The sequence below is a fragment of the Convolutriloba macropyga genome, chromosome 14 (assembly GCF_964194025.1).
Source record: "Convolutriloba macropyga chromosome 14, txConMacr16.3, whole genome shotgun sequence".
In the NCBI taxonomy this organism is placed as follows: Eukaryota; Metazoa; Xenacoelomorpha; order Acoela; family Convolutidae; genus Convolutriloba; species Convolutriloba macropyga.
In genome coordinates this window covers 13,499,964-13,521,753 of record NC_134481.1, presented here as the reverse complement: position 1 = coordinate 13,521,753, position 21,790 = coordinate 13,499,964, and the positions used below count along the sequence as shown (strand labels likewise).

At 34.2% G+C, this 21,790-nt stretch overlaps 1 protein-coding gene across 5 annotated transcripts in view; it reads left to right on the top strand.

Annotated features, from left to right (window-relative positions):
• LOC142353355 (neurexin-1-like) overlaps positions 1-21,790 on the top strand; it is a 218,456-nt gene that overhangs the window by 121,371 nt on the left and 75,295 nt on the right. For all 5 annotated transcript variants that reach the window (XM_075405588.1, XM_075405586.1, XM_075405587.1 and 2 more), the window contains 5 exons: positions 2,106-2,273; positions 6,536-6,780; positions 7,819-8,115; positions 10,643-10,905; positions 13,638-13,854. In XM_075405588.1, the coding sequence (XP_075261703.1) occupies positions 2,106-2,273; positions 6,536-6,780; positions 7,819-8,115; positions 10,643-10,905; positions 13,638-13,854 (1,190 nt within the window). The remainder of the gene's footprint in view (positions 1-2,105; positions 2,274-6,535; positions 6,781-7,818; positions 8,116-10,642; positions 10,906-13,637; positions 13,855-21,790) is intronic.

The window sequence follows — 21,790 nt, the reverse complement described above, 5'->3', positions numbered from 1 at the left end:
TATATTACGAACGTATTACGAACGTATTACGAACGTATCATATTATAGTACGAACGTATTATATTCTCGAGTTTCATCTGTCAGGGATTGCGAGATACAATTTCAATTTTATCAGGTCGAACGCGATTTGAATTTTGCATTATACGATGAAAATTCTACAAAAAAAAATAAATATTTTACCGTATAAGATCTGACCAGATCTATGTTGGAAAACCCTGCTTTTATGATATAATACAAGCTACCATTTGAAGTCCCTAGCTATACGGCATGGAAATTGATTTTTTTTCCTTCAGTTATGATGTTTGAGATCTTAAACTCAAAATCCTATTGGTTCTTTAATATAAATTGCGCTTTATTAAGCATCAAATTATTGACTGACAACTGCTCATAGTTTTTAGACCGAATGCATGTAAACTAATAACGCAATTTAAAAAAAATCTTCTGATACCATTTTTTTGTTAGGCTACTGTTGTCGATACTCTGAAGGAATTTTTAGCAAGAAAGAATTTTCAATGTTTTTGAACAAAAAATTAAGAAAACGTCACTCAGATAAGCTCATAAGCCACATACCTAAACTTTTTGTGCGCATACGTTTTTTATAGTTATTTTATGGGATCCAAAAAGGTAAAATAGTCCTGGAGTCTAAGTTTTTCTGATTAGCATTGTATAAGAAAATAATTCAGGAAAAAGAGTTTTTATCTTGTAACAAGTTATAAGAGTTGTATGAAATATTACTTAAGAAATATTCCGAAATCAATGGGGAGCAATGAAAATTTCAAAATACTGCAAACAATACTGTTGGCCTTTCTCACTGTTTCCCAGAAACCGGATTTATAATTTAAGTGGTAAAAACGTCATCTTCTAATGTTAACTTTTACAAATGTTTTGATAAAATTTCTTTTCTAAAATCAAGCAAAGAGTTTTTGCAACAAAACTACAATGTTTGATTTAATTGTCAGCTCTTATTTTCATATAAAGCTTTCTTTCGAATGAACGAATGATTGCAATATTTACAAATAACAAAACCAAACCGTAGCAGATCGTGGGAATTGAGCAAAAATTGGAAACGTTCCCAAATTTTGGTGTCAAAGAGATAAATGCCTAGAATGCATAAAAATTATCCACAGTGTACTTGAGCTCTGATCTCATCAGACTATCCAGACATTTGATGGGTCTCTGACCTAGATATCCAGACCGTAAAATAGCTTCCTGACTCTTCCGATGGGTCATGCTTTGCCCCCTGTACATAAACCATATCCGTCGGATATAGATTGGGTAACTTGGGTAGCTCAGCTAGCTTGGGTGGCGCACCTCAACCTGGGTTTTTCTAGGGGGGATCTGACCATATTCGAGAAATAAATTTGCCCTCTGATCAGACCATTCCAGAACTATAAACACCGCCCTAGTCGGGACCTGGAAATATTACAAGACCGTCCTCGACAGACTTAAGGTATGAAAAGACTGTCCTCGACAGATATTGGGTATGAAAAGAATTTGTCTGGACCTTATGTAATGTCCTTGAATTTGGCTGGAACTAAAACATACGTCCTGGATTTTGGCTGGACTATAAAGGTGTTCTGGCATTTGGCTGGACAGTAAAACATGTCATGGAATTACGCTCGCGACCGTTATAATGACTTGTTTTCAATTTCCTTCAAAGTTAAGGACATGTAGCGCAATTGGCTAAGCATTGGGAAGGTCACGAGATCGAACCCAGATGTTGTCGGAAATTTTAGCTTGCCTCATTTTTGCATATGAAAAGAATTTGGCTGGACATATGGAAAGAATTAGCATCGAACTTAACTAGGGTCCTCGACCGTGTAATTTAATTCAATATTTACCCCCCCCCCCCCAACTGGAGTTAATAGGTCTTTTCATAGATTCCAGGTATCGACTAGGGCTCTCATCAAAACAATGAATGGTTTTAAGTATTTGTGATGTATATTTTCGGGTCTTTCTCATTATAGCGCCCCCATGAAATTATAGCCCCCCATTATGGTATAATTACCATGATTGGGGCGGGGATTGCTATAGGTTATCTGACCACTAAGCTGGGGGGGGGGGGGCTATAATGGGAAATACCCTTATTTTCTTTGTGATTTTAGGACAAATGAGCCGAGTGGTTTGATCCTGTCGATTCCCCCTCCCTCCAGTGGTCTCTATGCCTCCCCCTCCCATGGCATCCTCGCATTCGAACTGTGGGAAGGTCAACTGTTCCTGGTTGTCAAGGTGCAACATTCACCCATCGCCAGACAACGAATATCCCAACCAGGGTAAGTGGGCACCTTAAATAGCTGCCTGCGTAATAGTCAAAACCCATCTCAAAGCTTCAATTGCCCAAAATTTTCCTCCATAGAGGTCAAGTATAATTAAACTACTTGTATTCTAGAGTCAGGTATTTTCAAAATTTTGGATATATTAGGCCGAGGAATTATTTTTTAACCGGAAAAGCTCAGCTCTTCAATAACTTAAAAAACAAAACTATGTCAAAATTTTTGAAAAGGCAGACTTATAGAAAATTTAGAAGCCTACAAATTTGAAATCAAGCAGCTAAATCATTTAAAATTAAAAAACATGCTCTGAATTTCTTGAATGTGACTTTTGCATCATACATCAGAGCTCGTTAAATTTTAGACTTTCGAGCGTATTTGTATCGCAAAAGATGCACACAATGTTAATTTCAAAAATTTCAATTATAGAGAAATTTTAAATGTGGAGAGTTTTAGGTATTTTGGCGTGCAACTTGTTGTTTAATTGAACTTCAAGGAGCACATAACAAAAATAGACAACAAACTGAACAATTTTGCCTAAATTTTCTACAGACTAAGGAAAGTACTGACTATAAATCAGAGTTGATTAGAGCATAAAAATGATATGTTCAACCAGTTGTTCGATATGGTGTTTTGGTCTACGGATTAACAACTACGGCTAAATTGAAACGAACTGACTGTAAATTGAACAGATCAATTAGAATCATTTTTTCAAAAACGAAATTTGAAAGAGGTAGCCATTTTTGAGAACAAAACAAAATCTATCAACCAATTTAACTTTAAATGAACCGGCAAAACTATTGGTCAAACATTTCGAGGGAATAATGCCATTGAGTCGCTAAATCACATTATTTAATTTTTTTTGGAAGAAGCAAAGTCAGCTAAACAAAAGTGCAAATAAATGCAATCGACAATAAGCTGCTCTACAAATTTTCAATTGAGGTTCGTGCAGCGTAGTTTCTTCAATGTCTACAAGTTTTTTTACTCGTTGATATGGCAAGATGCAACTGACTTCACAGAAACGCAATTCAAATTTTTTGTCAATCTTCGAGATAGCTATGTTTTAGCAAACCATGAAATGATAGCAACAGTATCGAATTACAGTTTGTTAATTTTCCAAAATCTTGATTTTAGGTTTATACCCTCTTCAATGTTTTTTCTAAAACTATTCTTAAACAATTTCAAGCGTTAATTAAGTACAAGCTGTTAAATTATCTAATCCTCAGTGACACGTGAGAACGCGTCTTTGGCCCAATAGAGGTCTCTCTCTCTGTAGTCAAATTTTTTTTTTCGCGTAAATCTGTGATTAAATTGTGATAATGTTGACTACATAAAACAATTTATGATTATTATCAATAATTGATACACTTGTTCTAACTTTCATTTTTATAATGCCGTTGACTGTGATTGAGTTCATTAGCAGATCACTTCAGCAATTCGGTCCAGTTTAGCAAAGCAAGCGAAAATAAACGACATGAGAGGTCTTGTGGTGCATGTTTAGCAACAAAAAAATTTGAAATTTTTTTGCCCGCTCTTTTTATGAAAGTCAGCTGATTATACATTTAGTCACTTGAATGTTTCACTTATTTTAACAGTCTGCTTCTGTTATAAAATCAGTTTGTAAAATACATTTCACTCAAAATTAATTGGAAATATTGAATTGTTTTTCGGGCAAGGGAGTCACTGTATAAGCCCAAAATTTTCACAAGCTCTTTGTTAAAGTAAGTTTTTTGCTTTTAATTAAGCTCTCTTTTGTTTAAATATAACACTCTGTATGTCCGCAATTTATTTTTGATCATTTCTTGTACACACATGCGAAACGAAAATTTCGGCCTGTGATTTGTATAGAATTCCAAAAACGTTTTTGTTTTCTATTTGTGGTGAACCAGTTAAACTGGGCCCCTTGTCTTTCACGGGTTTGGAAATCAGTCAGCATTAAAATTATGATTTTTTTACTTGATATCAAGATAGGAATTTTAATTATAAAAGACTAATTTGACAGATCACAAAGTCGAGAAGTTGGAGGGTTATCTTGTAAGATACTTTCAAATTGTTTTATCTCCATTGTTTTTGGAGCACCACCATTTACATAATTTGGAAAGAATTAGATACAATGAATTCGAAAAAAATAATGTAGCAAAAACTTGATCGAAATTTGATTAATCAGACGTTTCTTTTGTAAACTAAGTGTATTTTTATTTCTTCATAGTAGTGCAAAATGAAAAAGGATCTTTTCCGTTTCTGCCGCCCCTCTCCAGCTTAGTGGGTGCATATTATTTGCACCCCCCCAGACGCACGTGTCAAATTTTTACATATTTAATTACTTTGTAATGGCACGTGCTCTGTAACTGGGGGGGGGGGGGGGCGCATAACGTACTGGGGCGCACAAAGATCCATGGAAAAAACTTGAGATATAACACTTGTTCAATTGAGATACTGGTTACTCATTGAAAAAGAAGGGAACGTGTTTTTTTTGCAGTCTGATTCCCTTCAAATAATTCAAATTTAGCAGATAAATTGCAATTTCAAAGCAAGCTTTTAATTCTATATTAGCTATTTTGGAAATGATTTCTGTTGAAGTGCTGTTGATTACTAAAATTTAAAACATTTATGGGTTGCGAAGCAAAGTGGAGTGAACCACTTTTTGACGACGTTAATATTCACTCAATTTCAGAGCGAAGGGGTTGAATTTTTTTTGCCATGCGTTAGGTTAGTGAATATCAACGCTCCTCAATTTTATACTTTTTCCCCGGCAGAATGCTTAAAAATCAGTTTTTTACTTATGTTTCAGAACCTATTGGCCGGAAGACTATTTTTTTTCTCTCAAGGGAAAGATATTTTGAATAAAATTTGGAGCAAACAAAGAAAATTTTTCCAGTCTGAAAAAAAAGCGCAGCTAACTAATAAATTTTGTAATCACTGCCCCACTGACTTATCAGATTCTCATTTTTAAAGGAAGCCGGCCAAACACTTCAGCATCTAATTCCAATTATTTGGAACAGTTTTAAATGTTTTCGCATTCTCCAAAAGTTATACTGTCGCAGATTGTTCTAATTCTATAAAAAAATTTTCAGAATTTCCCAAAGTTTGAAAATAATCAGTTACCGCAAAACCGATCCGAAAACCAGAATGACAGATTGGGCCGTAGACTAATCGAATAAAATGAAATAAAATGCTGATAAAAAGATGATAGCCAACAATTTTCCTTCAAAACCATGTGTTTGTAAGCTATTATTGAAAACCTTATAACCCAAGGCTCTGAGTCTAAATTTTTTATCGTTTAAAAATTTGTTCAAAAAAACACTCACAGCAATAACAACAAATGATTCCAATTTTTGATACAAAAGATAATTGCTATAACCTATTTTTTTTTCATTGAAGTACTTAAAAATTAATCTCACAAACTATAAATTTAAATGAGCAATTCGCCATTTATGTTGCAGTAGCTATTATGATCTATATAGTCAGCGTTTAGAATTTGTTTTAATTTTTTTTCTGTCTGAGTAAAAGATTGGATAGCTAAAGTTTTCTGAATATGTATCAGCAATTTTTTATTTCCTTTTTTGTTTTCTCACAACGCACAGTATTCATTTTTATTATCCTGTGTACGTAAATGCTATAATTGTTCAGCTCATCGTTCGACAATTGATTATTGCCGTTTCTGAGGTAAAAATCGGTGAAAATTTGCTTTTTGATTGACGAAAACATTTATTTTGATTTATTTAAAGATTGATAACAGATAGATCAATTTGTTTACAGAAATTTTAATAACTTGACATTTATTTTTTGGTATTGAGTTCTTTTTAGGGATAAATTACAAAAAATACTATGGGAAAACACTTCAGCTGCCCGGTCTGGTTTCATCTATCAGTTTTTATCTTGTCTTCAATTATTAAGATTAAAAGCTGTTTTTTTTTTCAATTTGGTGCCTAATTAAAAAAACAAAAACAAACAAAGATTATAACCGAAAAAACTTTGTGCATTATTAATTTTTGAACAAAAAAATAGACAATCATATGTGGTTCTGGAAAAATTGTTTTTTATATGATTCCAAAATTTTTTATCAAAAATTTTTTTTGATGCCATTTATTTAAATATAGTTTGTGTTTAATTTGTTTTCAAACTGAGGAGATTTCGTCACTGAAAACTGGCAGATATTCAATTTTTGAGTTGCTTGTTGATTCTACCCCAATATTTGAAACTAAAGTTTAAAGTTTCTCTTGAAAAGCACAAATAATCTGAAAAATAATATAATTAAACTTTAGAGTTTGGAATTCGGACGGGAACTGGCGGAAGGTGAGTTTCCACAGAGATGGTCCCAGGTACTCCCTGAATATCACCAGAGTGGCCGAGAGGCTAGATGGTGTCCAGAATTACACCTCAGAGGGCGAGTTCAGTCGCCAGCTGACCGGGGTGCTTCACACAGGGGGTCGTCTGTTTCTAGGAGGAACCCTGACCTACACTGGGGCGTTGGAGAATGATATCTTATTTCCTAAAGAGCTTTACTCAGGTGAGTTATCCATTTATTTGCAGATAGGAGGCTATAACTGAGCTCGCTCAAACATTTTGCTACGAACCCGGGGCAAAATGAACATCGCTGGCAATCATACAAGGAACATTTATACCCCAGACGAACTGCAACGCTTATCTTGCAATTAAGGTTGATCCTACAAGATGCATAATCCGGACGCTTATCTTGCAAGAATCTGAAAAGATCTTGCAAGATGATTGTCTGAAAAGTTTTAGGAAAAAAGTTTTAAACTTGAAGCCATTCAGCGCGCAAAGGAATACTCGTTGCACTAATATCGGACAGCACAATACAAATTTTTTTCATATGATCTTGCAATGAATAGTAAGAATCGGGTCTAGGAAATAAACCCCCAATTAACTTTAGATAGGAAGTAAACCCCCACGGAAAATAACCCCCACGGAAATAAACCCCCACGGAAATAAACCCCCATTTTAAAATTGAATTTTGGTTCTGATAGTTTGTTCGGTTGTGATAGTTTCATATCAAGTCCCACGGGCCGCTGATGCATGGCCATGGCCCGCAAGGCATGGCCAAAGGCGCTAAATGCACAGTTCTTTTATAGTAAAGTGGGGGTTTATTTCCATGGGGGTTTATTTCCGTGGGGGTTTATTTCCGTGGGGGTTTATTTCCATGGGGGTTTATTTCCATGGGGGTTTATTTCCATGGGGGTTTATTTCCGTGGGGATTTTTTTCCTATCTAAAATGAAGTGGTTTTTTTCCGTGGGGGTTTCTTTCCGCAACCGGTAAGAATCATATATTGTGTTTAAACGGATAATATTTAACTACGCAAATGATCTTTTATGGGTCAACAAGAAACCCATATCTGATCTTGTGTGGAAGGAGAACCACAAAAAATGTTTGTAGAACAATAAGGAATCATATACGATCATGAAGAGCTTTGGGGATAGTTAAACTATGACTTGTAGGCGGGCGGGGGGCGGGGGAGGGGGAGCGTCGGGGGTTGGAGGGTAGGGAGGGGGTCAAATTTGTTAACTAATTGTATTTTTCTGTTCGCAGTATCTCGACGGCTGCCATTCATCGGGTGTCTGAAAGATGTCTCAATCAAACAAACTTCGATCAACTTAAACTCCCTCGTGCCAACATACCTGAGCCAGTATGACAGCCCCCCGAATCCGGGCAACATCCGGTACCCCACAGGGGGTAATAATGTACGGCTGGGCTGTGATGACAGGACAGATAAGTGTGAGGAGAACCATGCCAGTTGTTCACAGGGTAGAGGGGTGTGTTATGAGGGTTGGAACCGGTTCTTCTGCAAGTGCAGACCCACTTATGATGGACAGTTCTGTGACCAGTGTAAGTTTGGTTCAGAAAAGTTCTGATCAAGACGTTCCCGGTTTCTTTGTGAAACTGCGAAGCTATAAGCTGAGCATAGCTATTGCAGTGATCTTGGTTTTTAAAAAGTTGATTTTGTTTTTTTAAACCTGTTACCAGCATAAAACCATCAATCCAATTTCAGATAAAATAAGCAAAAAAAAATTCTCACCCGCAGAAAGAGTACAGTTTAACAGAAACGCTGGTGTTGCGAGAAATATATATATATATATATATATATATATATATATATATATATATATATTATTGCACGATGGTTTTTAGTTTTTTCATTAACAAACCAGGTGAAGAAAAAAAAATGGAACAATTGAGTTTAAAACATGAGAGGAAAAATGGAAGAGATGGATTTAATGAAAACCATGTAGCCTCAAAAATATGTGTGCGTTTTTTAAATATATAAAAGTTTTAATATTCCTCAAAGAATAGAAATCAAAATAGTTGATAATGCTGGCTGGCTGATTATGAAAATCCTAATTTTTTCTTGTTTTGAGTCCAAAATACAGAAATATGGGGCTAGTCCGACTGTTATATGTAAAAACCTTAAGCAATATGCAAAAAAGTACTCAACCATTACCAGACTCCTGCATTTTTTGAAATGATTTCAATCTGAGTTAGTTTTATTTAGGTACTTTACCGGGCAGATGTATACCAAAATAGTCACTGTCACAATTCAACAAGTTTTGGGTGCAAATGGTTTTTAAATGCTCGCAATAGAAAGGAAAGATTTTTCATATGTCTATTTAACTGATCTTGTGATTTTTTCAAGCGTGACTACTCGATATTTGAGTGATCTAAAAAGAGCTCTCAATAAGAGTGTGTGGGACTTTGGGCAAAAATTTTGCAGACCTTTATATTTTTCAGAGTTATTAGTTTTTGGAAATTAGGCCAATACCAATCACATAAATTCCACCCAGTACTTCAAAATCCAAAGAAAATTTTAAAGGCGTTTAGAGTTCTCAGTGGTTGTCGCTACCTGCCAACGAGTTGCTAAAGTACATGTAAATTGAATCAGTTTTTCTACTCTATGCATCTCACGACAGTGAAACCACGAGCTTAAATTTTATTCATTGCTTCATTTCCACAGCAGATAAAGAAAAAAATTCGATCAGTTTAGATTATAGTGAGATGGAAATAATCAAAATTATGTGTCCTCAAAGTTTGTAAGTGCTTTTTTTAAAAAAAATAATGATATTGTGTACTATTTTAATATGAAAACAATTGGATCTTACCCGTTTGTGCCCCTAGCTTCGCGGGTGCATATTTTTACTTATTGAGTTACTGCGGGCGTGGTGCGCTCTTTGTAACTTGGGATTGCATAACGTTCTGGATGGTACCATAGATAATTTTTGCCCCCTCTTTATCTGAAGTAAGGTGAAATTATCTAATCCCTGGTTGAGGTGCCAGAAGGAAGTGATCACTGATCAGACCATCCCCGACCGAAGTAACATCTGTGTGCTCTAAAACTTGTGCACCGGAACTTCGCTTGAAACCCACTGATCGGAGCTTCCCAGACTAATGTTACCACTGATCCGATGTATATCCTGACCATTGTTCAAACTTTTGTGCGACCCTCGCCAAGCCCAAGTCCAGACCATTGTTCAGACCTTTGTGCTCTTAAAAATATCTCTGACCAGACTATGGTGTGCTTAAAATTCACTGCTGATCAAATTATTGTGCGCCTGAAATTTGATCAGGCGCAAGTGCGCTCAAAATAGTCTGATCAGAGAATGGTTTTAATTATCTTTAAACTTCTTAATTTTGCTATAATATATTCATTTTTAAAAAATTGTAGTGATATTTTCGACAAAGGAAAGGCCAATTCTATAAGTATTGCTAATAAAAATAAAAACCACCTGTTGCAAAAAAACTATTTGGTATGCCATTAGTGCATATTTTTGACTCAATTGATGAACTTAGATGGCTTTCCATAAGAAACGATGTGAACTACAATTAATGAATATTTCCTCTGAATGGCACTGCCATTTGCTATTAGCTGCCCCCTTGGTTATCATCAAAGCCATCAGAATCTAGATAAGTTTCTGATCAGAAGGCTGCTTTATTGTTGCTTCTCGGCTAAACCAGCATCTCAGTATAAAATTTTGCAAAAGAACTGAAGGAAGAAAAAGAGCTGGAAATGGTTTCCGATCGGAACCAATGGCTCTCAAAATCTTCTCTGACCTGACTAGTGCCGCTTGAATTCGCCTCTGATTAGACCAGACTAGACGGAAGTTACCTCTGATCAGACCAAAATCATACCATTGTTCAATCTGAGTCTAAAGGTCACTTTTTGGCACCTCGACCTGGGATGCCTGTTGTTTGAAAACAATTCAACCTGCCTTCGTTGGTTGTTTGTTTTGTTGATTGATGTAAAATTGTCACATTAAATTTTTTCAAATTTTATTCGCAAATTTGACAGAAGTAATTTGGCATCAAGTAATGGTGCCACGATTCACAAAAATCAGATCCAGTTTCTGCTTCTATTGTTCAGCTGCTGACATTCTAACACTGGACTGGACTTCAGCAGAACAAGGCACTGTGATCCAGATAACAGACAACACCTCCAGTAGCAGTGTGTCCGGAATGGGGGAGGGGTGGTCAGTTGGGTCTTTAGGGTCGGGATTGGTGGCGTACAAGTACAACGTGCTCTACATATCACTCCAGTTCAAGACCAGTCGAACTAGAGGAATCCTCTTTACTGTCTCTTCTAACTCTACTTTCCACACTACTGCTATCCTCATATCACAGGGAAAGGTTCGTACAACTTGAATATTGGGATAAAACTGAAATTTTTCACGGTAAAGCTCAAAAGTCTTGCCCACAATGGGGAACAAAATAACTGCCGCTAGTTTGTTTTGAAAAATTAATTTTCTGTAGTGGATGAAGTGGGTTTTCAATGAAATTGAGCCCTCGTCAGAAGTTCGAGAGCAATTTGTTCGGCATTAATTTTGTCGGATGTTTTTGTTGTTTGCTTTGACAGAAAACAGTTACCCAGGTTGAGGTCCCCGTTCCTAATGGCAATTAAATACCGATCCAGACTTTTTTGCCTAGAAAACTCAGTCAGCTACAGAAATCACCCATGATCACGTCTTTGTCTCGTTCAAAGTTTTGCAGCATTCATGTGCTCGTTCAAAAGCCGGCATTGAATGATCGATTCCGACCAAATCGACTTATGATTCAAATTATGAGCTCAAATTATCAAAGACTCCAGAAAGGAAAAATTTAATGATGCAGACTTTGCCGTTCGAATCTCTGAAAAGTCTCAACTTTAAAAATACCGACTATCGAATTAAGTCGTCGTTTTCTGGTTCGTTTTTCATAGAAATTTTTCGTTTATTTCATATTTTAAGATTTTTCTCAGAAATATTGAGATTTTTGCAGGAATCTCTTTTATAAAATTTTTTGTTCCACTTTAATAAGAAACCACAATTTGTTTCAAAATTAATGTTATGATTGAAACCAATAATTAAAATACGTTTGGTATATTTAACCGATATTTAAAATATATTTAAATCTGATCCTTTAAGTTGTGAAAAAGTATAATTTTTTTAAGAAAGCAATAAAAGTCGTCTTAGATCTCGTGAATTAAATCTGTTCCCAATTATCATGAAAATTTTCCCACGCTTTGAGCATGAACCCATTTGAGTGAAAAAAGTAATCTCAGCATAGTTAAAGGTTTGTTGTATGCAATTGAGGGGAAATGTGGCACAACAGCAGAGCTTCTGCCCTCAAAATTGAATAATCTTGTCAAGCAAAAATGAGGCGAAAATTTTCACCCTCAAATTTATCTGCAATTTAAACATCTAATAATATTGAGTTTTATCTGCTCATGGAGTGCTTTTAATCTATCAATTAATGAAGATAAACCTCTCAATTATTAGATAACAACGACATATATATATATATATATATATAATTGCTGGTGTAAATCTTCATGTTCCCCCTCAGTATGGAAATATGGAGCCAAAATGTCGATCCAAATCTGAACTCCATTTCTGTATATAATCTTAAAACTTTTTCTGATCTGTTTTTGGCTAATGAAGTCATTACTTAAAAAATGAATGTAAGTTAATTTCTTATAGACGTGTCGCAGATTTTTTTCGCAATTTTTGTTCAAAATATTGCTTAGATCTGAAAATTACAAGGTCAATTCTAAGAATGACCAGTCAACATGTAGCGTATAACTATTTAATTAATGTAACTGTGTCAAATGTTTCCCATTTTTCAATTTTTTCCCACCAGCTTTCTGCTCAATTCATTTTTTAACCGTCTGAGAAACCTATACCCACGGCAACAGTTTTTGCGCGCAAACAAAGGTCAAAGTTTCTCTATGCTAAGCACAACCAAAAACATTGATTTTTTAGTCACAATGACATCAATTACCGCCCACTAATCATGCCTATTTTTTGTTTCCTCTTTATTTTTGGTGTCAAAGATAACTAAAATTGTTTTGAATTTGGTCATTCAAGGTAATGCGAAAATTGATCTCATCTAATAAATTTGATGGTGGCCATTTTTGTTTTCATTGTCAACAAGTTTTAATTATTTTGCCGAGGTTCCAAAAGTGCATTCCTAGCATGGAATAAAAGAGATCACCTCACTAGCAAAGGGGAAAAAATCGAATAACTGGATTTTTTGCATTATATCGGAAACTATTGTGTTTTTCAATTGAAAAATAATCTTTTTGTTGAACACTTGGGATTATCCGAAGTGTGCTGCCTAGCAGTTTTTTGACAATTAGCAATTTTGAATGATAAAGATATCGATTTCAAATTTGAGGGTACGAGTGAGTGTTATTTTGCAACTTGTCTACTTAATCCTTAATTAAAGACGCGAAGGTGTTTTATCTGTTTTTTTATTACAAAACAGTCCTTTTCTTTCTTTTATATAAACATAACAACAAAACTGAGTAAAAATACTCCAGAAAAGTTTACATTATGTTGCGCAATGCATTTTTCATTGTTTTATTTTGTTTAATTTTAATACGTTAATCAACTCTTTAATAACAAGAATCGTATAACCGGTGAATTAAATTGTTGACTCCTAGTTGTTGAAATTCTGCTTTGGTAACGGACTTTTTTCCACTCTTTTTTCGCCACTGGTGATATATGAGGAGTTGTGAGAAAAGAATGTCGGAACAATTGTCTGATCAACAGCAGTGTGTCATACGTTATGGAACTGTTGTAGTGACAACGATGGTTGACTAAAAACATCACAACACGGTTGTTAATGCGTTCTCAAACTAATTCAATAACTCGGCTTTGCGATAACAACTTTGCTGTAATTAATATTTATTTCACAATCACAATTCACATTATTTCTCTCCTATGTATTTTCTAATTGAAGTCTACACAATTTCTATATATATTAAGTTAAAAACAATACCAAAATTTTAATAGTACTCGGGGCATTGAATGAAACAATTAGTTACTGTAAATGTCAAGTATGTCCTAACGTGGTGATTTCATAATTTTATTACACTTCAGTTGGTGCTAAAACTGGGAATGGCATGGGCAGATGGGGAAAAGAGGAGGAAAGGAGGTGAAGAAGGAAATAAACGAAAACAGGAAGAGACGAGAAGGAGACGTCTTGTTGAGATCCCAGAATCCCACTTCATTGCAGACAATAAATGGCACACTGTTACTGTTTCCATTGACGATAACAACCTGCTTTTCTGGGTCGATTCCTACAGTGTACTAAAAGGTATGTAACATAATGAAATAAATGCTTTATGTACCGGGTCTCGTTTTCTTAGTTCCCGTGTTGATAAATTCTTCGGATTTAAACATAAGATATCGTCGGTTTTCGTCGCTTTTACTTCGCCAAAACCGATCAAAGCCCTTACGTTTTTTTCGTCGTTTTGATTGGTTTTCGTCGGTATTTTAACGTAAGAATCGTCGATTTTTGCCATTCTAAAAATCTCAGAAACCGGACAGTCCCTGCCAGGATTCGAACCTTGTGCCCCTATATTACTACCCACCTTCTCCTCCACTGCACCACTTGTCACTTAGTTTTACTCTATTTCTTTTGTATTTAAAACAAATTGAGACTGACAATACCGACAAAAAACGACGATAATTGACACTTCTTACTGCCAAAACCGACAATACCGACGAAAACTACGCTAATCGACACTTCTTACATCAAATATCGACAATACCGACGAAAACGTGGATAATCGACATTTCCTACATAAAAAAACCGACGAAATCGACAAAAGTCGACCAAAAACGACAGTTCTTGCTTCGATTTCGTCGCAATTTCTCAACCCGGGTTGTAATACAATGGTAATATATATCAGTATAAATGGCTGGTTTAAGTGAGTATTTTTCATACGACGAAGTCAGATTTTACTTCGAGTTGATTCCTAAGTCTTCCGGCTCCATCTTTTGTTTCGTAAACTGGATCTGATTTTTTCTTAAAATGCGAACGTGCACGTTTTAAAATGCCAAAAATTGGCAGTGCCGGAATTCAAAATGCCAGAAGTTGCTATATACATAACCACACGTTAACTTTCATTAACATTCGCCATTTTAAATTGCGTGCTTTAAGCAAGGCTACGTGACTCTGCATAAGAAACTTCGAAACTCTGGCTGAACATCCCGTACCGCTTCACGCTTCTCGATAAACGCCAGAAGTTCTCAGTCAATTCAAGCAGTGTCACGTAACCAATACTTCTTCTATTTTCAATCCGCAAACCTGAAAAGAATATTTCACGCATGCCACTCTTTAACTTAATATTTCTCTAAGTTTTCATCTGTGAATTGCTTAGTTAAAAAAATTTCTATAAGAAGATGCGTAGTCTTGTAAAAATCTGCCAGGTTTCTGCAAGATAATCATTCACTCTCGACTAGGATATTATTTTCTATCGCTAATAGTTTTTGTCTCCTCCTCTCTAAATGAGTTTTGAAACTAAGATCATGATCCGTTGATATACCACCATAAAACCCTTCCAAAGTCATTAAAGGCCACCTCTGTAACAAAAACCGACGTTAACCCGATATGCACGCAATTCGTTTTCGCAGCTATTTCAGCCATATTCCAAGTTTCACAAAATTTTATAGTTCTCAACCAACTGAAAAAAAATACTTTTTGGGCATATTTTCAAAACGAAAAACAAAAAAAAACATATGAGAAGAAAAAATAAAACCCAAAGAACAAAAGGTAAATTGTTAAAAAGAAAAGTTTTCTTCTAAGTTTCATCGACGCAATATCTTAAATATAGAGATCCACCCAATTGAAAAGGAAATAATTTTTTTTTCAAACTGTGAAAACCTCTTATTGCTTTTTTTCGATATCCTTTTTTTGCGAAGTTGAATGCAATTTTCTTGAATATGGAACATCCGGCGCGCTCATGAATTTAAAAACTCTAAAACAATTTTGCTTTGAGAAATTCATCAATATTTTTGAAAGACTGGAATCTTCCATTGAGTAATAAAAAATTGATCTGTAGTGTTACCGGATACTAAAACCTGTAAACAGAGCTTTTTTACTGCATAAGAGTTGACAACATTATACCAGAACTCAAGAAACTGACTTTTTAAAACGCGGCTTTGAAACAACTCGTTTAGAAATTTGATGCAAATTTTTGTTTTTTTTTGTCCCCTGAAGTTAAAATCTATTTGTTTTAAAGTTCTAAGTTTTGTTGCGGAAAAATATTCAAAGCTAACCGAACACTCGTAACAATTCCTGTTTGTGAAACAACCTTTTTAGAGTGAAAAAATATATAACTACTGAAAAACAGAAGACTTTCAGACCAATGCGAGGAGGACATACAATAGTTTTATAATAATTGCAATAGCAGTAGAGAAGTGCAGCTTTTATTGATTTTTTTCAATTTCGAACAAATTGAAACCATATGGGGCAATTGTTGCAAAAAGACAAAGTGGAGCAGTGAAGTAAGTCAAAGATGAGTGGTGATGGGATCAAGAGTTTTAAAACGAGAAAATTTGTGAAAATGGTTTTAACGAGGAGCTTTTAAAAGGTGTTTGAACAGATTTTTGCTATCTAAGACTTACTCTTTTTGACGTGCTGTATTGTCGCTTCTGATTTTGCATTTTTTTCTAAAAGAATTGCATTAAAATGTAAAACGTATTTTATAATTGTGCATATTTGAATAAGTTTAAAGCCCTAATTGAGCAGTTTTTAGTTTTTATGACTTTACTACCAGTTACTTTCGAAAATGTTTGTGAATTGTAGGGTTTTCGCGTATTTGTGGATCCTTTTGTTGTCTTATGGATGATTTTAATTAAAAAAAGGTCCCCTGCATTTTCTAATTAGGAACTATTGGTCCTATTTTTATTTCTCACTTATAGGCTTTTGTTTTTTGTTTATTTCGACACCATTTGTTTTCAAAATTTTTTGTGAATTTCAAACTTTTACATGCACTTGTGCCCGTATTTATTGTTCTTCGATTTTTTCTTTGATTTGACTTCTAAAACAATTTCATCTGTGAGATGCAACTGAATGTAACTGTAGATTTCATTTAATGTTTACCTTATTTTTCTGATTAAAATATTTTTTTTTATCGAATAAAATGATTTTCAAACATTCTTGTTCGCTTTCTTGGTTATCACTCAACCCAGTTAACGACATATGTGCTGTTCTCATGCCCTGCAGTTGGAAAAAATGGAACGAGTTAATGTTTTCAGTTAAGAGCTAACAGTTTCTACGCTGTACTACTTTGTGCTTGCTGGCTGTCTTCAAATTTTGTTTATGCAATCTACGGACCTAAAAATTGACTGGTATGTTATTTTTTCAGCCAAATGAATTATCTTGACAATACGGACTTGCTGAACAAAGATCGAATTGGTAAATATTTCCTGCTTTTTTTTATTGTTTGTTTTGCTACGCCAAACGACATCAAATTCACTTTAAATCTGATTCTCACTCATTCAGTTATAAAATACTGAATAAGTTCTCTGCTTTACGCCTTTTTCCACTTTCAAGCAATGTTTATGTTCATTAGTGGAAATAGTTTCTTCCTTACACTTTGACTGTTTTATTCTCAAAATGAGTTTTTCTTTTTCAAAATGATTTCTACCTTAATTCAATTATGTGACATCACTTCAGTTTACGTCACTCGAACTGAAGCTTACTTAAGGGCGGCCAAAAGAAACAATCCATAAAAATTACTGTTTTTAAAATTCCACATCTCAGCAGTTAGTAAACAATGAAAATCCACTCTTCGTTCAGTTTCTTTCATGGTCGTTTTTTTTCAATACCGACATCTACCAATCTATGGCAGAAATTTTCTGGCAATATGCCAGCGGTTTATTTGTATGTGAGTTAAAAGATTTTTTAATAGCCGCACAGCGATAGCTGGGGCTATTATTGGCCTGCTCTTTTTTTACAATTCAAAGAATTTGAATTGTATTGGTGCGCTGTGTTTTTTTTAAGATGTGTCCACACATTTTTCAATGACTTTGATCTTTCAAAACGGGATAAACAGGTAAAGCCCAGCCGGCATTAAGTTCCATAAGAGGCCCAAAGTGGGCTTTAGTAGTCCTTTGAGTGCTTATAGTGGTGCCGCTGCTGGGATGGCCTTAATTTAGGGTCAAAAGGTCATTTTTAGGAGTTTTTGGTCTGAAAATGGTGCAAATTTTCATGTTTATTGTGATTTATTGTTTTGATTAGTCTTGGGTTGAAGTTTTTAAAAGTTGATTGAGGCCTTTTTGCGAAACAAAATTGCTTTTTATGACCAATTTATGAGCTATATAGGTACTATATTTTGGTACTATAAAGAAATACGCAAAATGATACTAATTGTTACAATTTTTTTCAGGTTTTTTGAAAATTTTTGTCATTTTTTGAATTTTTAGCCCTAGGTGTCAAGAAACCTCCTCTAGGGTTTGATAAAGAGTTTGATGATAGATTATTGCATAATTTCTAATGGTAATGGAATGGGTTTCATGTTTTTGCCATCATGAATTTTAGCGTTTTTTGACAAAACTTGCATTTTTTTCACATTTTTTGATATTTTTTGTCATTATTCAAGTTGTTTGAGTCCCAGATGCCAGAAAACCTCACCAAGCGTTCAAAAAAATAAGTTATTGAAACATTTTTAGTTGCCATGGAATAGTTTTCAACTTTTGAATATTACAAATTTGAGCAATTTTTTTGACAAAATTTGCAATTTTTCAGGTTTTTGAACATTTTCGTCATTTTTTCAGTTTTTCTAGCTTCAGGGACAGAACAATCTCCTTTGAGGTTTGTTACTAGGGCACTGTATAGTTTTTAGTAACAATGGAATTGTTTTTAACATTTTAATGTCTCGAGTTTTAGCATTTTTTAAAGTCTGCAATTTTTTAATGCTTCCTAAAGTCTTTGTTAGTTTTTGATATTCGTCCATTCTCAAGTGCGAGGTCAACAATTTAACTTTTCGACTTTAAGAAATTTTTTGATAAAACTTTTAAAACATTTGTGTTTTATTTATTTTTTTCTTGCCTTAGTAGTCAGGTAACCTCATCCAGAGTTCGATAGTATGTTTTTAAATATTTTCTAGGGGGCAATTGAATGGCTTTCAACATTTTAATAGAACGAATTTCTATTTTTTGAAGTTTGAAGTTTTTCAAAAAAATATTTCTTACCGATCTATGAAACAATGAGTTTTTTAAAGCTTGGAATTGGGTTACTGGATAGCCTCTAGAGACAAAGAAAAGATTTTGAAGATATTTATATCACAATTTTCAGCATCATTTCCTTATAATTTGCAATTAATTTCTTTTTTGAATAAAATTTGTTCATTTTCGAGTTAATCGATCTTCAAGGGCCAATGAATATCTTTCAGGACTTGCAGATATATTACTGGACCGATTTCAAAAACAAAAATTGGTTTTGAACATATTTTTGCAATAGGTATTTTTGAAGGGAAAAAACTTTGCCTAAGGTTTAAAGGCTTAAGAGTTTTAGCAATGAGTATATTTTTGTTTAGTTTTGATTCCATTAGTTTCTCAATTTTTTGATGATTTTGTTTCTGTTCTGGCTGGCATTGTTCAATTGATCTGCTGGTCAGGTAGAGTACGTCCGAGTTTTGCATTCAATTCTTTAAATTGTATTTTAGGACTTGTCCTGCTATGTTTTTTTATTTCGTCGTCATGATTTTTTTACGACCATATGACGTCACAGCCACTTTTTGTTCAGTCGTTCATGCAATTTCAACCGAATTGCATGTGTGACGTCATTTTTCTCTATTAGTGGAGCAAGTTTATTTGTTCATGCTCGTGATTAAATTTTTGGTCACACTTGACTTACCTCACTCTCAAAAATGACTTCCTGACTTTGAAATTGCCTTTAATTACTTTAATTCAAAGAGATAAGGTCAAATGGGTGTGTGTCACTCTTAATGAGGGTTATTTGAGATCAGCTAATAGAGGTAGCAATAACTTATACAGATTTTAAATCAAAATATAATGCGGCTATTTTCTGGCAATCTGCCAGCTATGTTTTTCTATTGTGATCGTCTTGGAAAGCTTGTCAGCAAAATTATTGAAAACAGCTGTTTGCGGCCAGCGCGGAAAGAAGTTGCACATTTGGAGTTTTAGAGATAAGCACTTGAAATAATTTGAATCGGAAGCAGCTGCACAAGTTTGACTATGATTACCAGGGGTTTTTTGCATGATAAATTTGCTGACTCAATTTATCCATGTGATATGAGATCTATTTTTTAAATTGCTGAATGGAGTTTCCGAATCTTTTAACTTATATTGTGCGTGGTAAAGAACCTTATTACATTCACACTTGAAATCATAAAATAGATCAAATCAATATATCAAAAATGATATTTCAGAAACGTTTAATATAGCACAAAATATTTTCGTTATCAGGCTGCTACAAAAAGGTGAAAAGCTATTTAGTTGAAGTTTGAAACATAGAAAACACTGAAAAATTTTCGAGCTTCCAGAAGAAAAAAATCGGAGTGAGTAACCTTTAATTACGAAGTGCTTTGTTTCTTGAATTATGATACATCTTATCAAAAGAGTTTTCCTAAAACCTCATGTAGCTAAACTCGAGCACGTTTAGATTGAATTTTTTTGCATTATACACGATTTTGATTAGGCTTCATCAGTTTTTATCTAGAACTCTTTCAGAATTTATTTTTACTTTCTGAGGTCAAATAAATGATTTCTGTTTCAAAATTATGCGTTTTTCATACTCTCTACTTTTCTCAGCAAGAATATTTTATTCAAACTATTGGTATTTGCTGAAGCAACAATATATTTTTTAAACCAAGAAATGTTTTCATGTTTTATTTAGAGTACGAAAAACAAACTCAAAAATCAATAAGGAACCAGCAGGTCCTCGTCTAGTTTGTTGATTGAAACTCGTCTCCTTTAAATAACTCATCTAAATAAATCTATTCCTAACCGTAAATTTTTTGTCAGAAAAGTAGATTACTATAGACTGAATCAACTTTTTTAAAAAAAAAATGTCAGATTTATTTCGATGATGTGGCTTACATTATCAAAGGGACACAATTGTCTCAATTTTTTCATGTTTTTTTTTCTGCAAAGTCCCCTTAACTTTGTTTTGGTGCAAAGAATGAATTAAATAGCATGTAGAAGTCAAAATGAATTTAGGCAGTACTGAAAAAAAAAGCGGCAAAAGCAAGTTGAACGAATCAATCTGTTTGCCAGAAATCATAAACAGTGGACGACGAGTCCTGTAAAACGAATGCAACTAAAACAGCAGAGAAAAAGTTGTTCTGACTAACTGACTGATTTCATAAATACTCAAGTGTCCTGCTAACATTAATGCGGATGAGGCAACACAAATAAGGAAGAAATATTAAATTTACTTTTCGAAACCTATGGTTTTGAGGAATGCAAAAGACGAATTATTACACAGATTAAGAACCCTAAAGACGCGCACACACCAATTGATAAATTAGTTATACACCAAGGATACTATGCTCAGCTGAAGAGCTCATTTTGCAAATTTGATTTGGATTTTCAAAACAGGTGACGTCTAACTAACATAGCACAAAGTAGCACTATAAAAATTCAATTTAAACAAAATGAGCTTAGCATTTCCTTCACATCTTGGAAGATTTTTTAATGTGGGGACGCTGAATTAGTAAGAAAGTTTTAGTAGCTTTTATACCTTTGACGAAAAAAAACTCTAAGAGGCACCTGAAAAAACAAAAGTAGCTCTATGCTGTAGTTTTCGTTTTAACACCCGGACAAAAATCAATGTACGAGCTTCAAATCTAAAAATTTCCAATTCTCAAAAATAGTATCAAATTTGATAGAGCCATAAGCTAAAACCATAAGCTAGATACAAGAAGGATAAAAAACGCGAAATACGTTACTAGAGAGCAATTCAGACCTCCTAATTGTTTGTGTTTAAGAGAGAAAGAGAAAGTTTTTATCAGTAGTGATTTAAAAAATAACATTTTCTAAACGTTGTTGAAATTCGTTTAAAGAATAACCGACGTTAAAATTATTAAACACAGAACGACGAAACATTAGAACTCTGAATTGTTTGAAATCCTTGAATTTGAAAATCGAAAAGTTGTCAGTAACAGGAGGGAAAAAAGCAAAAAAACAGAAAAATTCTCAAGAATTTCAAAAAATAAACTTTTCTGTTTTTAAAAATGTGTTGTCAGTATGCAGGTAATCCCCATGAGCATGAACAAAAC